Here is a 23,815-nt window from a genome sequence, read left to right as displayed (position 1 = left end):
GTGAAGCTGTAGTCAAATGGAAGGGGACAGTACAGCAACTTATTTATAGCCCAAATCACACTGCCGTCCATGCTCTTTCTCCAGGCACAGCGAGAAATGATGCAACCAGATACAAACTGCACTACAAGTGGCTGCTAATGCAGTTCCACTGTAAGGCCACGGGTCAGTTCAGTCCTCGCTCAGATTGAAGTCACTGTCAGTTCACTTTCAGTCTAACTCAAGCAGCAGAGCATTTCATTTCAAAACGTGTCTCTTTTAAAATGTTCATACAGCTTGTAACACAAGAACTAAAAGCAACATCAATAACTGATAATCACAGTTTCAGCTGAATGAATGAATGAGTCACAGTGAGTCATAGCAATGAAACAGCTCACATAAATAAACCCAATGTTATGAATGACTCTATATGACAACAAATGTTTATATTTTTTAGCAAATACAAATCCACTGGGATGAATTTGAGGGGAAGTAAGCATGAGATTGGATTGGCAATGTGTGTGTTACCTCTTGTTTTTCTATCTTTGTAAGGACCTATTGAAATTGTAAGACATTTTTGGAAAGTGAGGATGTTTTTTGAAAGTGAAGACTTTCTTTAGAAAGTGAGAACATGTTTGAAAGTCAGACATTTTCTCTTTAAAGGTGGAAAGACATTTATAGAAGATCAGGACCGAAACAGTTTTTAACATTAAACATTTTTATAAAAGAAAGGACTGTTTTTTTTTGTCTTCTCACTTCAGAGAAAATACTTTGGTTTTAGGTTAAAATTGGGGAATGAATGTCAGTGAGGGTCACAAGTACAATACAAGCATATCTGCTTGTGTGTACGGCAGTGTAGTGATTCAGAGTTCTTGGTAAATGATCATGAACACAATCACAATATAATTATTTAAAAACAACAAGGCATATATATTTTATAGTATGTATTTAGGCTGTAGTGGGGATTTTATATTATGCATAGAACATCTAACAAGCATGTTGGGCTTAAAAGGGTATAAAAGTAAATTGCGCAAATAACACAACCTTATTGTAAAATCAATGTGTCACTCAGCAGGACATGGTTAATACTTTAAGGAAACAAGTGTGTGTAACAAGATCTAATACATTAAACACCAGTCAGCATGTAGTTGACAAGGCAAGTTGACATTTAATTATTCAGTTTTTAATTAAATGACATAAAACTAAATTAAATTAAATGATGATAAATAAATTTGATGTGCCCTAGTGTGCACACAGATATAAACAATGGCATTTAAAGATTGATGCCTATACAAAAAGACTAATCTCTCAGTTCTTCCATTTTAGGATTAAAAGAAAAATTCATCAACAGACCACCAGACAATTTGTCTTTAGTATACAGATGACATAAAACAATAGAATTGAAAGAAAGAATTGTAAAATTTAGGAAACAATTAAAACCGATATTGTCACATGACTAGTTTATTCTAATGTACAATGTACATCTTTTCCATAAATAACCTTCCTTCCATTATTGTATTCAAAATGATTTACATTAAATGAAGGCAAAAATGTGCTCTCAAAATACATTAAATTCATTTTGACAGCACCAAGTGGATACTGGGAGTTGCAGGCAAAGTAAAAGTTTGAAGTAAAGTTTGGTAGTCCTACACTTTTCTCCTCAATGGTTTAAATTCCTGCCTCAACACATGTCAGTCACTTTCATGAGCTGCAGTATTTCAAACTGAGGCTGGGAAACTGTGTCCCTGAAGCCTCCAAAGTTGTTGAAGAGGCAAGCAACCAATGCAGGAAAGATCACTGGCACTTACAGAAGATCTGCACTCTGGTGTCAAAGTCACAGGTTTTGTACACCCATCTGTCGACCTGACCTTCTCTCTGTAACTTTTTCCTGTGTCATTCTTTCTGTTATTTAATGGGTCCAATAAAATGGTAAAAATGGTTTCATTATTTCCTTCATGTGATGAAAAGGCAGTTTGATTTGATAAGTCTTTTTAGTAGTGCAGCATCAGTTCACCCGTTACATGTTGGTGCCCTAGACTTCGGGTGCACATTTCATGGCATTTTTAAAGTAATGTAGGCTGTTTTTAACAAAAGCCCAAAGCAGTAGTTTTGTCCAGAGACGACTGCCCATATCAATCTCCTCCCTATCTGAGGTGGTCCATCATCTGCTACCCACAAATTGTCCCTCAGACAGCATTCCCTCTTGTCTGATTAGGGAAGTCTTTGACACCGTTGGACCATGTATTTTGTCATTGATAAATACCTGTCTCGTTTCTGGTTATGTTCCGTCCGCCTTTAAACACGCTGTTGTGCAGCCCTTTCAATCCTATCTAACAGATTGGAGTTTCTCTGTCCACCTCAGTATTTTCCTCTGAGACAGCCCCATTTACTCGTGGTGTCCCTCAAGGTTCTGTCTTAGGCCCCATCTTATTTTCTTTGTATATGCTGCCCCTGGCCTCCATTTTTGAGAGGTATGAGGTCTCTTTCCACTGTTCTGCCGCTATTTAAATTTAATTGCCCATGAAAGTTAAAAAAAAAAAGGGCTCACTGCAGCCCCTGCTTGACTGTATGAAGGACATCAAAACATGGATGAACCTAAACTTCCTTAACCTAAACTGAGACAAGACAGAGATCATAGGGTTTGGACATCCTGAACTGCTTGATGTAGATTCTTTTGGCCCTTTAACTTCAAATAACCGCTCAACTGTGAGGAGTCTTGGTGTTGTGTTGGATAGTGCGTTTAAATTTGATGAACAAATATCCGCCACTGTTAGATCCTGCTTTTTCCAGTAAAAAACTATAGCCAAGGTAAAGGCCTATCTCCCTCCTAATGATATAGAGAGGGTGATTAATGCCTTCATAACTTCCTGCCTTGACTATTGCAACTCCTTATATGTGGGCTTAGATAAGTCATCGATTCAGCGCCTGCAGTTAGTCCAAAATGCAGGAAAGAAGAAGAGGGACCACATCACACCTGTGTTGCGCTCCCTCCACGGCTTCCTGTTCATTACAGGACTGATTATAAAATCTTGCTTTTAACTTTGAAATGCCTTAATGGATTGGCTCCATTGTACTTAACGGAGCTTCTTCATGTTCATACTCCAGCTAGAGCACTGAGATATGCCAGTCTCCTCCTCCTGGATATACCCAGAAGCAGACTTAAAACATGAGGCGATCGAGCCTTTAGTGTAGCTGCCCCTAACCTGTGGTTACAACAACCTGCCAGTCCATATCAGAACTGCCTCAACTCTCAAATGTTTTAAATCACTGTTAAAAACACATCTTTTTTCTTTGGCATTTCCTTTGAGTTAAGCTTGTTATTATTCGTGGCAATTGTTAATATCATTATATATCGTATTCTGTATGTTATAATGTTTTATTGCTGCACTTTTACTGCCTAAGTACTCTTATTGTTGTATTTTAACCTGTGAAGCACCTTGGTCAACCTTGGTTGCTTTAAGTGTGCTATATAAATAAAATTGATAGTGATAGTGATTGATACCGTGACCTTTAACCCTTGGTCCTTTTTCCTCTCGGTGTGCTTGTAACACAGCCAGACTGCTGTTGTAGACAACAATTCACACAAAGGTTGTTGATATATTATGACTACAATCCAATCCGATGTTCATTTTTCTGCCTGTAAAAAGTTATCTTTCTCATTACAATCCAATCACAGCATTTTTACATCACTCTGCCCCTTTGCGTCTTTCTCTAACCAAATATACCTTTCTGTCTTTCAGCCTGGCAGCATCGAAAGAAGCTGCGGCGAGGAAAGCTGCCACCCCGATGCCACCCTCCGAGTTCCTGGACAAACTCATGGGCAAAGTATCGGGTTACGATGCCAGAATTCGACCAAATTTTAAAGGTAGGAGTTGCCACCAAGACTCAGTCGGATAAGACAGGAATGTAGCCAAACAATATTCTGAAAAGACCTGGATATGTGTTGTTTCTGCATTTCATTACCCTTTTCTAAATGCCTTTTTAAGGGTTTAGCCAAGGTTGTCACCAAGAAAGGTTTGTATTCATTAGTTGTATTAAAGAAGAAAATTTTATATATAAATATATTACTAAAATTATGTTGCTTCATGTTTAATCATCTCACTGTTTTTAGTTGTTCTCAATCTGTCAATCTCTTTTCATTTGCCCTTTGCAGTGTTCAACAAAGGTAATTCTGCCCATTGTTCAACGTGCTATAGACATAATAAGGCTATTTCAGGTGTTAGTCCCCAAAACCCGATTTTCTCTCTCTCTTTTTTTAACAAAACCCTGTCCCTGCACTTTTAGCCCCAATCAGACTGTAAAACAACATTCCCATTATTTTAGTATTTCAAGTCCATGGTGCTATAGTTGGCTACATTCCTTGGTATCCACATAGTATCCTGAGTGCTTGTTTTGGTGGTCAAGGTAATGTGCCTCTCTCCCACAAGTGTCCTCCTCAATATGATTTCATGATGATGATGGTGATGATATTGGTGATGATGATAATCTAATATTAAGTAACCTCTCCCTGAATTGAAGCCCCCATAAAGACACATGTCAGAGGTTTCTATATTTTACTTTCTCACATTAGGAACACAGTCTGGACATTAATATGTTTGAATGACATTAGAAAACTGGAGCAACCCTCCACATTCATTAAAGTGTATGAATAATACAAAAAGTGATGTTTTTTAATCATAGGCAAAAATATATTAAAGTAATTGAAACAGACCCAAATTTCAGTTCACAATCACAGAAACAAAACAATGTTTTCCAACATAAACTGATATAAGTGACTGTTTGAACCCAAAATGTTACATTTGAACCTTGTTGCATGTTAAGCACTGACCTATCTTAGTTTCCAGAATGGATGTGAGTAATTTCTATTTCCGTATATAGGTCATTTGTGTATTCTGAGTGTACAAAATATTAGTACCCTCGTGATATTCCACTTTCCTGTGTGTACATCTCAACTTTAATCACGAGCATATGCTCCGTTCTTCAAGAATCAAAATCCCTTTTACCTTTTTTCTATTAGTAATTATATCTTATACCTGCATTTCTTTAAAAAAAATAATATCTTATAGGCGGGTATTCTGTCAAGGCACTGTGACCCTTGACATCGTCCTTGAGACCTTGCAATCTGGAGAGTAAATCTTATTCTACTTTTGTAGTAACTTTAAATCACTCACATTGGTTCAATCGGTAGGAAGTGGTACACATATTTTTCTGTCAAATTTTTCAAATTTAATTAAAATCAGAGCACTGGTATCAGTAGGATAACATTTAAGTATACATTTCCATCTTCAGTTGTACCATTGTAGTTTTTAGGTGGAATTGTATATGAGACAGATGTTGGTTGGACATAATAACAACATAGCACCAAAATCTGTGCAGGTTTTCTCAAAAGCAAGAGTTTCAAATTTTAGAATTTTATGTAATTGGTTTGGCTAATTTAATTTAGTGTTGAAGATCCTCAATGAACTCTTTCTTGTGTTTACTAATTCAATTGATTTTGATAAAATGAAATGAAACCTTTGGAAGTGATAAAACCTGGAGAGATGATGAGCTATATCTTGTTAAGTCGATGTCAGCATACTTTCTGCATTTCCTCTTCATCTTTACAGCAGATTTAACAGGTGAAATTAATAGCTGGCCTAATATTTTGTACACTGAACAACACACAGGAAACAGACTGCCAGAATGTGCAGCAGTGAACTACAGTTTATGTTTATGAATGCTGTCATGGAGCTTCTTTTTTTTTTTTTGCTGAGCCCATAATGGCATAACCCATTACATGGTGATCTTTGTAAGTGGGATATTTCAGCTCAGATAGATGCGAGATGGAAGGGGGAGGGGTGGAGGGGTTTTACCGTGACTAAGTGTGCATTATTAAACCTGCCATTGCTGCAAAACAGCTAAAACTGCTCATCCTTCCTGACCTGCCATGAATTTGTTCGGGTGTTTTGTGAGGCAATCTTGGAGACTATTTCTATTTTTTTATTTTTTAAATCTGATTTCTCCTCAGCTCCGATTGGCAACAATCCATTGTGATTTACTGCGACTATTGCTGCATTGACCGTTACTAATCAGGAATTAAACAGGCCGATGTAAAAGTTATTTGAATGATGACTTTCATGGGTTTTTTTTCATTCTTTTAATTTGATGTAACAAAAAAGTTTAAATGCAGATGAGAGGATTCTCTGGCAGTGTGTTAGACATGCAGATAATAATAACAATCCTCCAGATGATGTCAGTGACCTTTCAAAATTTCAACCCCAACTCAGAAAAATGTACCTAAAATAATTCAAATTAAAGTTCTTAATAAGTGTGATTTTGTATTTTTTTTGCTTTTCTTCTTTGGCTTAATGTGAACCGAAGCAATCTGTGATGAATATGTACATACTCAGGAGAATGAGCACATCTTTTATGTAATCTGCTAAGCTAATTGTGTCAGGGGCCATTGTTAGCAGACAGAACCCGATGTGAATTTCCAGACTCTGTCATGGCTGTCAGGTCGACAGAGTGGCATGGCATGAGCTCTCCAACTTGCTCATTCATGCAGATTTTGTTTGTGTGTGTGTGTGTGTGTGTGTGTGTGTGTGTGCGTGCGTGTCCCCTACCAGCTAACTACACTACTGCATTAATCACATTCATGAAATAAACAGCTTGACAGCTCTGCTCCTCAGTAAACTCAAGGGGCGGGGTTGGGAGAATATGTAAGTACACAAAAAAGTGTACTTTTACAGGATGATAGGGAGTCAGTGGTGGTCTCAAAAATGTTTCTTTGTCAACCAATATAATGATAATAATTAGGGCTAGCCCATATGGCATCATGTCATTCGATATCGATAATTATCACGATAAAAGTCAAGTCTTTCTTTCTTTCAAGTTTAAATGCTGATTTTTGCTCCTGATTGAAAGTTGAAGAAGCCAGATGGTTAATTGTGTGATTAAACTTTATTGTTACAACGTGACAAACACTTGATGCCACTTGATGGATCACCTCACAAATACTAGGTAGAACATTCAAAACAATTATCATAAAATCTTTTTAAAATATGATTAGTAAATCTTTTTTCAGTCCCTTTTCCTCAACAAAATAAATATCTTAATAGAAAAATTAGTTGCTAATTAGTTTGTGATTCAAATTAATTAAATCAAACATTTATTGACAATTGTTGAACATGTTGAACATTTGTTATATTGTTATTGAGGAAAATTACATTCCGATAATTATCAGCCTAATAATAATACAATTAAATGTAATAATTTGATATGCTGTATAAGTAGGATCACACAGTGAATAAACTCTTAGTAAAATTAATTTTATGATGATAATAAATGTTGGGAAGTGAAAATGGAATACCCCGCATGTTAAGAGAACACTGAGGTGTCTGAAAATGTATCTGAACAGTGGGATTCTGGACCTCTTTATGGAATGTAACGATAGGAGAGGTTCACAAAGACAGTTTGATGTTACAGGGTTTGCTCGGAATCATCATTCGATCTACCTAGCTAGTAAGCAAGCTTTACATCCAACCCGTTCTCACTCTCCAACTTGTCACATATGGACACATGGTCAAGACCCATGGGCGTCACTTTGTAACACACATAGGGAAACCTATAGCGTCATAGTTCAACCCAGTGGGGGAAGCCCTGTAGCGTCAGTTCTTGACGGTAAAGTTAAGTTAGTTAAGAGTTAAGAGGTGGTTAGGGTGGATGGAGAGTCAGAACCCGGACTTTGGAGAACGGGGTTTGTGTCCCATGTGAAACAAAAAGTCAACATTAAATATTTTTAGTTAAGTTAGGTAAGTTACGCCAATTGCGTAAGTTATGCAAGTGACGTTAGTTAACTGACGTACGTAGTTATTTTAACCTAAACCATGATCTTTTCCTAACCTTAACCAGGTAGTTTTAGTGCCTAAACCTAACCAAATTGCAACGTTTCACAACTTTAATAACGTGCCGTGTCAAAATGGCAATGTTTGCAAACGCTAGCATTTTATTTTAAGTGTAACCAGACATTGCACATTTGTTTTTGCTAAGCGTTGCTAACTTCACCATGTAGCCCTAAACATCTAAAAATGACGCAAAAAAGGTACCCAGGGCATTTAAAAGCAATGCCATAGGGCCTTGACCATGCATCAGTATGTAACGAGTAGGGAGTGAGAATGTAACATCCTCCAAGCCAATTCACATAACAACTACGATAGCTTGTATTCAAATTAGCCACTGATCTCTGACCTTTCGCTAAGACATACACTTAGAAAAATAGTCATTTTTCATAGTATTGGTATGAAATTTAAACTAGGACTAGGTAATTCTTTTTTTCCAGCAAATAAGTCCCAGCTATAGTTGTCTGCATGCATTTATTAGCAAGCATTTTCAAGCAGAAATGAAAAATATATTAGTTTTAGTGTGTTTAAACTTATTTTAATCAATTCCAGTAGCACTTACAGTCATTCTAACTTTTGGGTTAGACGATCCAGAGTGTTATCTTTCAGAGAAGCCCAAAAGCATGCATATACTCCAAATGGTTCAAGAACTACATTCAATTTACTTTGGATATGCCTTGAATAGGCGTTTTGCATGAATTTTACAGGAATGTTAAGAGTGTCAAGTAATGCCTAATTATTCACAATTATTACGCCCAACACTGGTCACGAATAAATGCTTGTTAACTATGACCTGCTTTCTAGCAACTTTCTAGCAAAGTTGTAGTGTAGCCTAGTCTGTCAAACGTAATAGATGTCATGAACTGCACGTACACACTGAAAAGACAAGAGTCTCACTTTGTAAAGCTGATAACTGTTTACCAGTTAGCTCTCCATTTTAAAAACTAGGCATTAAGCTAGCTTGCTTGCTAGTGAGTGAGTTCACTAACTCACTGACTAACTAGTTAGATATCTAGCTAGCTAGTTCACTAGCAAGTTATTAGCTTGACAGAAAACTTGCCACCGTTCTTTCTGAATTTGACAAGAGAGGAAATGATGTTTCCGTACACAGCGGCACTTTAGAGCATATCATGTAATGTCAAACTGCCTTTATGAACCTCCACCATCACCTACCATTGCAACAGATAATAATAAGCCACAAATGGATGCCAGCTGTCAGCTAGGATGCGTGCAACTTCATTTTATGACTCACTTTTGGGTACAGGGTACCTGAATGTGTTGGCATGCGGACCGTGGCTACTAAATGGAAACGGCAAAATAGTGCAGCTAGCTTTGCTAAATGTAAGATGATTGCTCTTCTCTTTAAATTAGTGTTTACACACACACCTCATCAAATCAGCACCGGCCCCGCTAATTTTGCTGTTCAACAACAGTGCGACGGAGGGATTGGAGTGAAACAGGGGAGGGAAGAGATGAGATTTGCCAGAGGCTACAAATATGCCAGCATGAGAGAAAATTACACTGATCATGACCGGGGGGTCCACCGATAATGACCGGGTGTGGGCAAAAGCTTCCGATTGATTTAGCAGGTTATTCCATCGGAGAGAGAGGAGAGCAAATACTCCTGACACATTCGGGACAAGCCATTTATAATCCATGAGTTAATCAGTTCTTTCATTCTCTCGTCCTCTTTCTTTTCTTGGCGTCTTTCTGTCCTTGACTCTTTTCTTACATCTTTCATTTATTGATTTATTCACATTTTGATACCATTCTTGATTTGTTCCTTGCTCCTCTAAGTTATTTGTTCCTTTTATAAATTGTTTTTTGTACCTCACATATTACTGTTCTTTCAGCCTTTTTCTCCTTCTTCCAGTCTTCTTTATTCCTGTCTACTTTGTTTTGTAATCCATCTTTCATCCCCTTTCGGTGTTTGTACCTGCTTTTTACTTACCTTCACTTACCCACAATTATTCTTCCATCATTCTACCGAATTATTTATTTTATTTCTTGCTGTTTTGTAATCTGTCATTTTGAAAGTCATTATTTGTTCCTGTGTTCTGCCTTTTTCTTAAATTTGCTACCCACATTTCTTATTTTTACCCTGCCATCCTTCTTTCATCACATCCTAAGTGTTTTCTGTTGTCTAGTCTTTTACTTCAGTGTCCATTTTCCTCTTGTCCGGATGAAAGACAAGGTCATTAGATCAGTGATCGCCCCATTCATCTTCTCCCCACCCCACCCCTCTCCTCTCCTTTGACCTTCTTTCCCCTCCCCTCCTCAGGCCTCCTCTGTATTCAAGCCTTGCTTACCGATCTCACTGATTCGTGAAACAAATTGGACTCCATTGACCCGGCTGACCAGCTGGGAAGGAAGCAGTCAAGCTCACAGAGCAAGAAGAGACTGTACAGTTCCTCAACAGCAAGAACAGGGACATGTAGTAGAATGGCAACACCAAGTCTTTCTGATCTACTAGCCCCTAGTAATGAATGGCCACATGGCGCTATACAGATAAATTAGTGTGTATGAGCGTGAGAGAGAGATAGGCAATTTCAGAGAGAACCAGGGAGGGAAAGGTGTGTTTGTGTGATTCCTGTGTGAGTGTGTGCACACTTGATGAATGGTACAGACTACAGCTGCGACTCCCCTCTCCCTCTCCGCCATAACCTTGTCCTTCCTCATCATTCAAGCCATGTGGCAGCAAGGACAACAACCGCTTCTGGTTTTAAGCTCAACCAGAATGAGTTGCTAGTGAGCCAGGTATCTGAACCCACCCCCATTCCCCTTTGCAAGACATAAATCGATGCTTGAAAAGACCCTGAACGCGTCCCCAACCTTGTAGATTCCAGTGTGCATTAGGATTGTGCAGGTCTACATTAGCAGGTATTCATCAGCTCTCTTAAACAGCCATTGCCTTAGCTCTTCGGTTTGCTTCTTCGGCTACAATCCTTTTATTTAATGCTGCTCCCATGGGTGGTTTGGCAAAGCTCCCTCCTTCTCTCTGCTCTTAAATCCCTGTGATGATCAGTGTAAAAAAAACTCTTTTTAGAGAAGCTACCACTGCAACATTTTGCTTCTGAGCTGAATAATAATAATGATGCTAATAATTATTATTTATATAAAAAACTGTTAAGAAAGTGCTTTGACAGACAAAGCAAAAGCGGCATAATCAGAAAGCGATATAACAACAGCAAGCCAAACAGTAAGCAAAAGCAAGACAAAATTAACCTAACGTGAAAACAAGAAGACGCAAAAAAAAAAAAAAACACAGTGGAGACCGCATCACATAAAAAAAGTGATTTTAAAAAATGTCACTGATTCTGCGGACCCTTTCCACTCAGGCAGATTGTTTCAAAGTGAAGGGGCCCTTATAGCAAAAGCATAGTGACCTTTAGATTTAAGACATAACTTTGAAAGGGCCAGATGGGCCCCACCAGAGGATCTAGGGCTGCGAACATTCCAACTTGGGGCCATACTCAGGCATGTTTTAAAAGCGATCAGTAAAATCTTCAAATTCAATTCCTACTCGAACAGGGAGCCAGTGGCGAGAAGCCAGGATTGGGGTGATGTGATGTAATCTGTTAATGACACTCTCTTTCTCATCTGAATAAGTGGACATGAGTAAATATACAAAGGACGGCAGTATATTTACATGTTTGGCTTCCTCCTTTCTCCTTCCTCCACCTCTCTTTCCTCTTTCTCTTTCTCCACAGCTGGAGTACTTGTTACTACACAAACCTGCGCTACTCTATACTACACTTACATTGTACTACACCCTCCCTGTTCCTTTCTGCACCTCCTTTTCTCCTTGACAGGGTTGAACGTGCCGAGGTGGGACTGTAGTTATTAGCTGTCGGAGCTTGACGTTCATTTGGTGTTATCAGCACTTGTTTAATGGCTACTTAATGGGATTAATGGGTATAAGGTAATGAGCGTCGGATGGAGGAATGGCTGCGGGGGAAAAAGCGGATGGGTCAGGGAGGGGGAGAGAGAGAACGAAGTGAATGAAGGTAGCATTGTAAATAGCTAACCAACTTGGAGGGATTTGCTTACGACAGAAGATTGGAAAGAACAGATGGCAAAAGTGCAAACCAGGGTCTCACGCCCGAAAACACAGAATATGTTTCCACTACCGTAGCACCAGAATATTGATGCTAACACAGTTCCCAGTGGGCTTCAGTATTGCTCAGTTATGTATAACACTTGCAGCAGACATGAATAAGCAGCTCTGGGATACAAACTGTAATATCTACACAATCCTCCTCTTCTTTTTATTTTTCCGAGAGCTTCTTGCCACAAGGATGCAAACACAGAAATCTATTGGACTGAAGGGACATCCTTCCGCCTAGAGGAAGGTCTCGTGGCTCTTTTAGTATTTGAGATAATGGCCCAATCCTTTCCAAGCCAGGAAATTTGGATGGGAACTATATTGCACGGAGCGAGGAATTTTAATGTTGTCGCAGAGGTGACTCTCCTCTGAGTTATGACAAAAATATTGATCACGCTTCAATGTCTAGCGGGAGGAGGCGGAACGGCAAGGGCAGTGAAGAGAGGAATATTGAATAGGGTAATGGTTAAAGGCAGCCAAACGTATGAGGGCACTCAAGACGGCCTGAAAGAGAGACTGATGGGAGGGTGGAGGAGAGGAGTGGGCAAATGAAAAGAAGCACGGATGTTTGCACTGATTGTGCTGCCAAATGTAGCAGTTGAAATCTGAACCAAGGAGTACAACAAGAAGTAAAAGAGAAATGATCAAGCTGATAATTAGAGCACAGTCTAATGAGCCATGTTGTCAAAATGAATGAACTCTATATCTCTTTAGTTACACAGTTTGCTATAAATACATCACATCATCATTGTTTCTTCTTGATCTAAAGATAGTAAAAACGTGGAACCTCTTTAGATCGAGGCAATGCAAAGCTAATCTGGGATGTGCGAGAACAGATGACGGCTACATTACTCTGTCTTCCTCCCTCTGCGGTCCACTGGTCCGTGGCTAATATCTTTATAAGGAGGGGAATACTGCGTTATAAAAAGTCATTGAGTCCTGCGGAATCACACCTCTAATTACCAGCTTGAGGAAAAAAAGGTTTAATCCCACCATATCAGTCTGAAAGGCCTGTTGGAGAGGTTGATGCATAATTGTTTACTGCTGTGACACAATCATGAAGGCGGTAAGCTGCTGTTTTCAGGCTCTACATGGCAGACGTATCTAATCATTCGCTGGTGCAGGCAGCCCGGGAGTACGCTGAAGAGAGAAAAAAAAAAACTAGGGAAAATCCCTGTACTCATTTAACAAAAAATACCTTTGTTTTCCAACACAAAGGCAGGGTTTTTTTGTTGTTGTTTTTACACCTCCCCTGCAAAGCCAGGAGAATTGATTCTGCACAGCACTAGTAATTAGCTCACGTTATGAGATCTCCGCTGCCAGCAAAGCAAAGCCCAAAAACCAAAGCTGCTGTGGTTTTAATGCCAGAATCAGGTGCTCAGATGTTCGACAGGCTGCCTGGCCGCGGGGCTAAGCCCGGGCTTAGCCCTGACACAGAGAGATTGCCGTGCACAGAGGAGGAAGGAAAAATTGCCTTTCATGGATTCAGGCAGATTATAGAGTTTAAGTCACCTGTCTACAACAGTTCATGGTCACAACGAATACTTTCCATCTATCTTAGGAGCCGTTTCCCCTTTTTTTTCGGGCTGACAATGACAGATTACAATATCGCTTCCAGACTTCTACTCGGCATAGTTGCAATCCCTCACATTGGCAGTTGTCAAGTACAGGAAAGCAGGCCAGGCCTGGTTTATCAGTTCAGTGCGGTTCAGAGGCAAAATAGGACATCAATCAACCAAATGAAAGAATAAAATACTCCTCTGTTTGTAGTGGGAGGAATTTTTTGGCCTTCGTAGTTTAGAGTCAGTCAAAGAGAATGAAGCTGTTCATCTTGATGAAAATGAAAAGGCTGTGTGGTGACATTTCTAATTTCAGTTAAAATTGCAAAGAAATACATATGTTGTCACACACAGCTGTGATCATTATATGCTCAAATAACATTAGATGTGTGAAGGTCAGAATGAGCTGTACACTAGTTGACCTTTACATGAGGACATTTCTGGATTCTATGAAGGATTTTCAATTCAAAATCTATAAGACACTTGTGGTATGTGCAGTAATGGTGAGTATATTTGTCAAAAACACGAAAGGATGAAAGGTGAAGTGATGTGGGGTTGGTTGAGTATCTGCTGATCAAAGGACAGAAAAACTGACCTGGCCTTAACAGTGGGAAAGGCCTTGTCACTGTGAAACAATGAATCATTTGGCCTTAACTTTCAATTGCTTGACATTAGCAAGTCGGCATTTTTCCATTATAAATCAACCTCTCTGGAGACCAAACGTTCCCTTTCTGTGGTGTGACTGAAATTATGTGGCCCATTTGGAAGAGGCTGAAGATTTACATTTTTTGGAGGTGGAAGTAGAACCTTTTGTCATTCCGACGGACTCCATTTCAGCCAAATTAATTCAAATTAATGCCGTCCATTTGAAGAAAAAAGTAGAATATCGTTTCGTTTCGGAGATCATTTATCCATCCTTGTGGGGTTACGGCTCCATTTCTGTAGCTGGAGTCACATCATTGTGAGGGACAACGAATCCATTTTGAGAACTTTCTTTCTAGACCAGTTCATTTCATTTGGAAGACAGTGAAGTTGTGGAATATGCGACACACCACCAACCTGTTGCCCAAAAGACAATCTAATGTAATTTTCTCGAAGGCCGAATGTGGCAAAAAACTAGACGAAGCCAGTTTGACATGTAGTCTTTGCATTCTCCCTGCTCTCCTCCTCTTCCTCCTCTCTTTCTCTCTGGCCTCTTGCATCTCTTGTAGTGCATTTTGCTAGCCTTACTTCAGCTCCTACTGACAGAACTGCATTGCAACCCTCCTCTTCCTCCACTTCATCTCAGTGCATCGCCTCTCCTCTCCTGCCCGCTGCAGTATGGCAGTAGACTGTTCCTCTAAAGACTCGTGCATCCCCCTTTCCTGCTTCACAGTATGTTGCCCCTCCTCCTCCCTGCCCCTCCTGAGTCTCCCCCACTGCCATACACTCACCCCTGCTGAGTGTTGGCAGCAGTGTGACACCTTAGATATTCGAGCCTTGCTGTCTTGTTCGCTCCTTGATAGACAAAGCAGTTGTTTTCCTTAACGAGGACAAACAACGTATAGTTGGTAACATGATGTTAGAGTATTCTGTGTTTAATTCTGATCTTTTTTTTATTAGACCCCAAAGGCTCCAAAAATGAAGCTACTCACAAGAAAGGTACTTTCCTTTTCTTTTTTTCCCTTTTTAATTTTTTTTTTCTTCTACTTTTCTTCCCTGACCATGGTTCTATGTTTGTCTCATGCGATGATGAGGCATTTACCAAGTGTTGAGAAAACTAAGAATGTTTTTGGAAATGCCTTCTTGGATCATATGTAGAGATTTACATGTATTGTTGTAGGTTTTGTCACTCAAAATGTTTTGTCAAGAAATTGTATTGTCTAGAAATCCCTGCAGAACATCTGGTGGCAGGAGCAATCAAGCAAGAAAGTATTTCTCAAACATCAGCAATATTTCAAGCTTTATTTATTATGTTGACACTGACATTTTTCTTCCTTAATGCCACGCACAATTGTTTCATTAGTGGTAAAACATGTTGGAAAAGATGCTTAGTTTGACAACAGATATTAAGCCACAAGTGTGCCCATTTCCTTACCATAAAACGTTCTTGCACTTGATTATGGCTATGTTATTCTATTGTACTGTAGATATACATATATGACACTGGTGAACTCCTGTACGTTGTTTAGTAACTATAGCATAGGAGAACTCCCTTCAATGTTAAGTTAAACAAAACCTCTATGGGTGCCAAATAATGGTACACTGATAATGAGTCAAGGATAAGAGTAATCGGGAAAAAAAGAGCAAATTATAAACACATACATCTGCAGTAAACATAGTGCTATTGTAGATATATTTCTTTTTCGCCATTGCAACATTGAACAACTGTAAGCTCACTCTAGTGTGTGATAAAATGTCTATGGTGTTGCTAACACTTGTTTCCCTTTGTGTCAGCAATTGTACCTGGCAGTTGGGAGCTAATATTACCACAGATCCTTACTCAGCACAACCTTTACCAAGTTAAAATATTTTACCCAAAATTGCACTTCAGTCCTCTTAAAGTTCTGCAGTGAGAAAGTTTCATACACCACATCTTTTGAGAGTCGTTCGAAACATTGCAAGCATCTTCAGAGCAGGTCACATATGCAGTAGGAGTGGCTTAAACCTTTGTTTTCATAAATTGTGATTCATCCCATGGTATTGTATAGAGTAGTAGTAGTTATGTATTATTATACAGTAAAGTATGTACAAGATAATAGGCTACAGTACCTACAGTATCATGCATAGTTAATTATTTTGTTATATTGTGTAATATTCATAGTTTTCATGTGACGTCACATTCCAAGGAAAACACTCCCTTGGAGGGCAAAAGAGACGTTATTTCCCGCTGCCCGCCAACCAGGAAGCAAGTGATACACTGTTACTTTGAGTTTGTTGCTTTTGCGTTGCCAAAATGCCAAGATTTGACTGCTTTTGCGGCGTCTCTACGGGGGACTCGCGGTGTGAGCCGCTATGTTGGTCTGTTGTTTTGCCCTCCAGGTCACCGTGCATGTCACGTGACTGAAAAATATGATATTATTAGTATACAGTATCGTAAAGTGTGCAGTATTCAATATACTATTCATATTTACTAATATCCATAGTATAGAGTAGAGTAGGATAGTACAAAAACAGTGCAGTATAAGTATGTAAAGAGTAGTATAGAAGTATATAGAATAGCATAGTACAGAAGTGAACAGTATAGTGTATATAGCATAGAAAAGAATACTGTGGTAATGAATAAAAGTACAACACAGTACAGTACAGTGGAGTACTGTTTGATACAGTATAGTACAGAATAGCTTTGTAACACTTTTCTCCATTTATTCCTTGTTGATCTGTGTTGAAGAATCTCTTTCAGCCCCATTGGCTTGTTAGCTTAACATGCTAACGCTCATAGCACAGCAGGCTCTTTACACAGTGGCTCCTGTCAGTCGTAACTAATGTGTATGTGGCCCTGATTTACATGCACAGAGAGGAAGCCATGGTAAAACCCCCCATACACACTCTACACACATGGATACACACAGTGGCCCGTCCTGCATTTAGTGCTGCAGGACTTTCCAGGCAATTACTGTTGGTGATGGAGCAAACAGGAGAGGTGATGAACTGGGCAATGTTTTTAGGCAATGCCTCTAGACACAGTTGTTGCAGGTTAAGAGAGCGTATTTCAAAGTTTCCTGGCAACAGAATATTCCTTAGTGGTTGTAGCAACAATGCTGAGGAAACATTAGAGGTCCCAATGCTCAGAAAGTTAACTTGGGCCATGCCGTCTCAAGATGATTAAAACAGAAAATCAACTTCAGCAGCGTCTCTGTCCACAGCACTGCAGATATGATCCTTTTGTGCCTGATTACTCTGGGTGACTAATGCTACTGAGAAAGACTCTGTTGGTTTGCAGACTGAAGACCCCAATTACCTCCTGAGCTTATTCTGCTGGCCAATACTGTCAGCTTCACAGGAGACGTTTTATATTAGCAGGCAGCAGCCTGTCTGCCTTCAGGCTGCTAACCCACTGGCTCGGCAGAGAGAAAAAAAACTGCAGCGCTAATGAAAAATAATTTCCCATTTTAATGTTCAAATAGCAGGAGATTCATAGCTATTATAGGTGAATTATAGCTATATAGCTATAGCTTATATAAAAGTTCAGAGATGTGAGAGGGAGGGTATGCAAGTCTTCATCTCGTAATGCAATATTTGTAGTAGTGACTTTACGCCAAGCGGCAATCTCCAAAAAACGCAGTTCATTGAATGGCCACTTGAGGGTGCCTCCAAAAGTGAGTCAATCCCAATAGACCCCCATTAAAATGCCCAACTTTATAGCAGAAAAAAAAGATGTTTATAGCCTGTTACAAAAAAAACGGTTTTGGTCTCTATAGCTTATGACAACTGTGCGGGGAGGGTGGGGCTAATATAACTTAAGGTTGCGTCACTTTGAGTGACAGGTGGGTGCTGTTACAGGTGGCCAGCTGCTAGGTGGTTTAAGCAAGCTTCATTCGTCCTACCTCAGCTCCACCTCTTTGCCCATTTTTGGATCAGCTGGAGTCAGATGGCCGCAGCTGCAGGGAACTTCAAAACTGCTCTTCAGAAACCTATGGGTGATGTGACGGAGACTACGTCCATGTTTTATACCGGCTATGCTTGAGGCATTATCAGAAAATGGTAGCAAAAGTATTAATGTTTGTAATAACTTACATTTTTATTGTGATATGTCTTGGTTTGCTTGTTATGATCACTTAAATTATGGCTGGACTTTAAAGCTAGAGTGCGGGATTTTTACATATAAACAACCGTTACATTTTGCCCTTATCAAATGAGTTCACACAATGATGATTAAGCCTATCATTGGCAGGTAAATATCTCTGTATTTGCAGTATCTAGTTGTTTATTAAATCATTGTGAGCAATGTTACAAATCACTGCATAGGACTTCTTTGCATCAGTACGATATAGTAACTTTTTTTGTATTTGTTATGTTGGATTAGCCAAAAACTGATAATCCAGTCTGATTCCTTTATGCATTACTGGTTTTCTATTTAATATGCTACCCATCCTATGTTGTTAAATTTTGCATTTTAATTAAAAAATTGGTTAAATTTCAGACATCATTCTACATACTGAATTTTTATAACTGACAAAATAGTCTTTCCTCACAGTGCATTTCAGGTGTGATTATAGCCTAATTATTAGCATAATTGTGATTGGCCCCAGTGCAAATATTTTTCTTGTGACCCCCACCCCGCCACCCACCCTAATGTACAGACACACAACAATGGCACGCTATTGAAAACCTGCAGTCCCACAGACAGCAGCCGAAGTGCCGAGTCCATCAAAGCAAATCTAACAGCTCTGCACTCAAACCACTGCAGCCTGCTGTTTTGAACTATCAAACAACCGAAACAGCTTTAGCCAGCCTATAGTAGTAAGAGATCAACCCAAAACAGCTTACACAGTTTGTCAAAGACCACAGAACAAATAGCAATCGAGAAGAGCACAGCAATTTATTGTAGGTCTACACAGTATGAATGAATGGATGACGGCATCTGATCATGTTTCACGCGGCATTTGTCGCTGTCCCTCGTGGGCCCTTGCAATCAGCTGCACCAGGGCCTGTCAGTACTTACGCCACTGACCACAATAATTTCTACACATTCTACATTTGATGCTCCCCTCTTATTTTCTTGTCTGCCATACACTGATCTAAGCAACTCCCTAGTTGTTGGAGTTATACAGATTTTAAAAAGTCACAGCCCGGAAATGGTTGAAAATTCTGTTTTGAATAAAATAGGTTTTCCCTAACTGGTTGCTTCTATATTTGATGTATTTAAATTGTCCATTGTCTTGCAAAATTGCTACACTATGAGCGCAATATGAATCACCTCTGCAAACCTAAAGAAAACTGTACATGTAACAATCTAGGAAGCTTATTTAGCAGAGAATAATGTTAACATGCAAGTGCTAGTTTACATGCTAACACACTTAAGGGAGTATGCTAACCAGGAGCTGACATTGTCTAAACACATAAAAAACAACTGGAAGGACAGTGATAAAATTATATGGTCTTTGTCAGGAACAATCAGAATCTGACCTCCAATATGGCCGTCAGACGCAGTGCTAAATTATCTGAGAGCACTCTATTGACAACCAATAATTTCTCATAAAAAGGATGTGGCATGCTGGAGATTAAAGCTCATTGATTTGTTCTAATGATGCCTCTCACTTTGCACAGCAAGCGATACAAAGTATTTTATTTCCTTTGTGTGCTTCGACTTTATTTTCCTGCAGTATCCTCAGCGGGACCCTGAAACCTTTTACTTATAATGGCGGTTATTGACGTGCACATTCGCTCTTGCAAATGGTAACGGAATTTTTTACTAGAAAGTAGCGTGCAGGCTCATCTCTGATCTGCAGATCAGCTTTAGACTACTTTAGTGGAAATGTCAGTTTTAGAAGAGGGGAGGATAGCAGAGGAGACAAGAAGGAGAAAAGATTAGGTTAATGTAGATGGAAGAGAGAGAGAGAGAGAGAGAGAGAAGGGGGAATGAGAGACTACAAAAGCAAAAGAAAGGACAATCTACCGAAGAAAAAAATGAAGGAAAAGAAAAGAGAAATGAGAAAATAAAATCATGTAGGCTCATTGTAAAATAAAGTCAGTTTAAGGACAGTAAAGAGGAGGATAGAAAAGAGAATGAAAATAAGATACGAGAATGTTAAAGAAAGGACAGTGAGAAAAGAAGGAAGGAGACATAATGAAAAATGGTGAAGGAAAAGGAACAAGTGAGCAAAAGAAAGTACACGGAAGGAAAACAAAACAAAAAAAGGGAGGGAGAGGACCACAGTGGCGGAAAGAATGAATGAATGAATGAGTCAAACAAACCAATGTAGTGACTTGAAGCAGAGCGCATTACTTGAGGGGAAGAGAAAGCCATCATTGATGGCGGAGACATGGGAGGAAAGGGAGACGAGAGGAGAGAAAAGATAGAAACGAGGACACGCAGAGGGGAGAGAGGAGATTTCTTTTTCCAGCGTGTTCAGCAAAATTCAGTCAGCAGGTCAGGGCCCGATGCCTCGCCACGGCCGCTGTCGGCAGCAGCCGTTCTTCCTGATTAGAAGCTCTGCTCGGCTCCTTCTGTTGTGGGATGTTCAGCACATATTACACACAACTCACCTCCTCGCACCGGCGCTTTATGCAGATTAATGTTAGGCCAAGGGATATTTGTCTGCTAACAGATTCTGGGCTCTCCTTCTCCCTCTGTGCTGTGCAAGAGGCCCGAGGATTCACTCTGTCTCTCTAGATTTATGCTTATACAAGTGCCCGGTTTCATAGAGGACGGCTTTGTAATGTGATTGCATAGTGCTTTAGAGAGGTGACACTTTAATGTGAAGACTGCAGGTTGGAGCATATTGCGGTTTATTTAACTTTTTTATTGAGAGTAAAAAAAAAAATTGCTGCTATGTAGATTTATGCTTATCCAAGTGGCCTGTCTCATGGAGAACACCTTTATAATGTGATTGCACAGTGCTGCAGAAAGCCAACACTGCAAAATGATTACTGCAGGCTGGAGCACATAGTGTGGCTTTAGTGAATGTAAAGCAGAATATCCCCCTACACAGATTAATGTCCATCCAAGTGGGCTATTTTAAAAAGTATAATATGGCTGCACAGAGCTTTAGAAAGGAAACACTTGGTTGTGATTGCGGGGCTTCCCTCGACTGAAGAAATTCAACGAATCCTCAGACCTACACGACAAAATTAGTAATTTGTCAGTGCCCTCCAGAAAGGTCTGAGGTTTAGACAAGAAAAACGACATGGTTATGGTTCGAAAAATGTTGTTTTCGTGCTTAAAAGGAACCAGTGTTGTCTTTCGGTAGGACACAAGATGCAAGCTGCAGTCTCTGATGTCAAAGTGGCAAGTGTTGTATGCCCAACATCCAACTCAAACTCCTTGTCAACCTGTCTTTCACACACATGCATAGTCTGTCTGAGTTACAGCTTTACATAAAACATGACCTACCCTACAAAGAAGCTAATTAGCTACAGACTACATTACATATTTTCTGCCATACTGTAGATTTTTTACCCAAGTCCTGATAGGATCAGAAAGTAGAGTTACGTAACACACAACATTAAGCATTCCTCCGTTCTTCAGCTGTAAAACTGGCTGTCACTTTTATACTGTGACTTGAGCCTCCTGTTGGCGTTGGAAAGTCCCGTTTAGTTGAACTCTGCAATGTGAAAGCATACAGCCTTAACTTAAAGTTCAAAGGTAAGCTTATTCCTTGGTCAGATCACACCCCCAGAGTTGGAGTCGATATATATATATTCTTAAAAAGTCTGCTCCCTGTATGTATTGATCTTGAAGTATTGATCTTGAGGTTAAAAATGAAAATCCATTCATCTCTTTATCAAACCATCTCATCCCATGCAGAGTTGATGCAACACACAGAGTCTAAATGAAAACAAAAGATAAAACAAGAGTATTATGGGTACTAAAACAGTAAAGCAGTATTTGAATTAAAACATCTTTGATTTCCACTTGAATGATCTAAAACATGAAAAAGGGACATGATAATATTGAATCAGCCTGTTTTATCAGTGAGGTTTAGAGAACGACTGCATGCTAGTGTTTGAGGGATAAGGTGAGGGGGCGGACTGTGTTTGTTTATATCTGTGTGTGTTTTTCCACTAATCTTACATGACTATCTACCTTCCTCTCAAGATGATTAAAAACAACTAACAGCGAAGCATCACGACATAACTAATTCATTGAGCAGATGACAATCACACACCCACACACAAACACACACACACACAACAAACAGTCCATCTGCACAAACACGCAAGGATCAAGCAAACACATACGCTCATGTACACACAAACACACAATAACACACAGATAGAGACGTATGTACAGTGCAAATACAGACACTACAATGGTCACGTCTTTTTGTTTACTTTTTTTTAAATCTCACCCACACACACATTCTCACACACACTTTGCAGCATCACTACCTTTCAGTAATCCAGTGGAATAAAGCTCCAGTCACATCGTCTGCGTCACCGTGTCGCCGCTGTAGACCTGCTATTGATTTCTGTCCCTCTGCAGTCAGGAAGCTGCCAGCCTGTCATGTCCACCTGTCAGTCAAAACCTGGCCTGGAAAGCCCTTGAAAGTCCAGGAATGCTACTAACTAATTCACTGCAGGTTTAAGTCACTATCATGTAGGCCATTAGAGAAGGGCAATGTGTTTCCTTGTTAGAAAGTGACCAATTATTTATGGCGATCAAAAACATCAATATCCAAATATCCGATGGTCGTGCCCGCTTCACGGAGTGACTGGCCAGGTGTGTGTCAGGTGCCATTGTCCATGCTGACTGCTGGACGCACTTTGATCACAAGTGTTGCTGGAATGCAGGCTTTTAGAGAAGAAACTTACAGTAATGTGACTAAGCTTGTGAACAACAGCTGGAACAGAGTTGACTTGATACACTGACTCTCTCTGACAGACTCTCCCTGCACCAGTTAAATGAGGCAACCTGCGTGCAACCAAGATTCAAATCCAAAAGGCAATTTATTTATGGCTGCACTAAATACATAAAAAGCGGAAACTTGCTCGCTGTCCTCTGAATTATCTCATATAAATTTCCCCTACAATTCAGCGTGACTTGCTATCTCTGGAAACTTTGAGAATCAATAGAATTTATTTCTGTGGGTTTGAAAGGATGAGGCTGATAAGGCGGATATTTTCCTTCTCTCGTCTGTGACTCTCAGCCCCAAGACGTCTATCTTTAAAACAGCTCACAAATATAAGTTTCAGACCTCACATTTTTGTAAATACCTGTTTATATCTTTTCATGCGACAACACTGAAGAAATGACACTTTGCTCCAGTGTAAAGTAGTGAGTGTGCAGCTTGTATAACTGTGTAAATTTGCTGTCCCCTCAAAATAACACATCACACAGCCATTAATGTCTAAACCGCTGGCAACAAGTGTACACCCATAAGTGTACTCACTTAGATATAATCAAATATTTACAAAAATGTGAGAGGTGTACTCACTTTTGTGAGATACTGTGTATTTATATGGGGCAGCAGGATGGTGTATAAATCAACATAAACAACAGCATGTGTGTTGGTAATGAAGGAACATGTCACCCAATGCATCAGTGTGGCTCACTCTAATGGCACCTGCCTGATTTGATTCGGTTGAATCGCACCAGAGTTCGTTTTCCCCCTTGGTGCGGTTTCTTTGGGCAGGTGTGAATGCAGCAATCACAC

The 23,815-nt window shown here is 39.6% G+C and overlaps 1 protein-coding gene across 1 annotated transcript in view; it reads left to right on the top strand.

Moving 5' to 3' along the window:
- Positions 1 to 23,815, top strand: part of glra1 (glycine receptor, alpha 1) — a 128,820-nt gene that overhangs the window by 22,057 nt on the left and 82,948 nt on the right. Inside the window, exon 2 of the mRNA XM_038700391.1 lies at positions 3,717 to 3,841. Within this exon, the coding sequence (XP_038556319.1) occupies positions 3,717 to 3,841 (125 nt within the window). The remainder of the gene's footprint in view (positions 1 to 3,716; positions 3,842 to 23,815) is intronic.

This window comes from Micropterus salmoides, unplaced genomic scaffold (assembly GCF_014851395.1).
Source record: "Micropterus salmoides isolate LMB-PRFRI ecotype aquatic unplaced genomic scaffold, ASM1485139v1 Ms_hic_scaffold_5, whole genome shotgun sequence".
NCBI classification, from domain to species: domain Eukaryota; kingdom Metazoa; phylum Chordata; class Actinopteri; order Centrarchiformes; family Centrarchidae; genus Micropterus; species Micropterus salmoides.
This window is presented reverse-complemented; position numbering and strand designations above follow the sequence as displayed.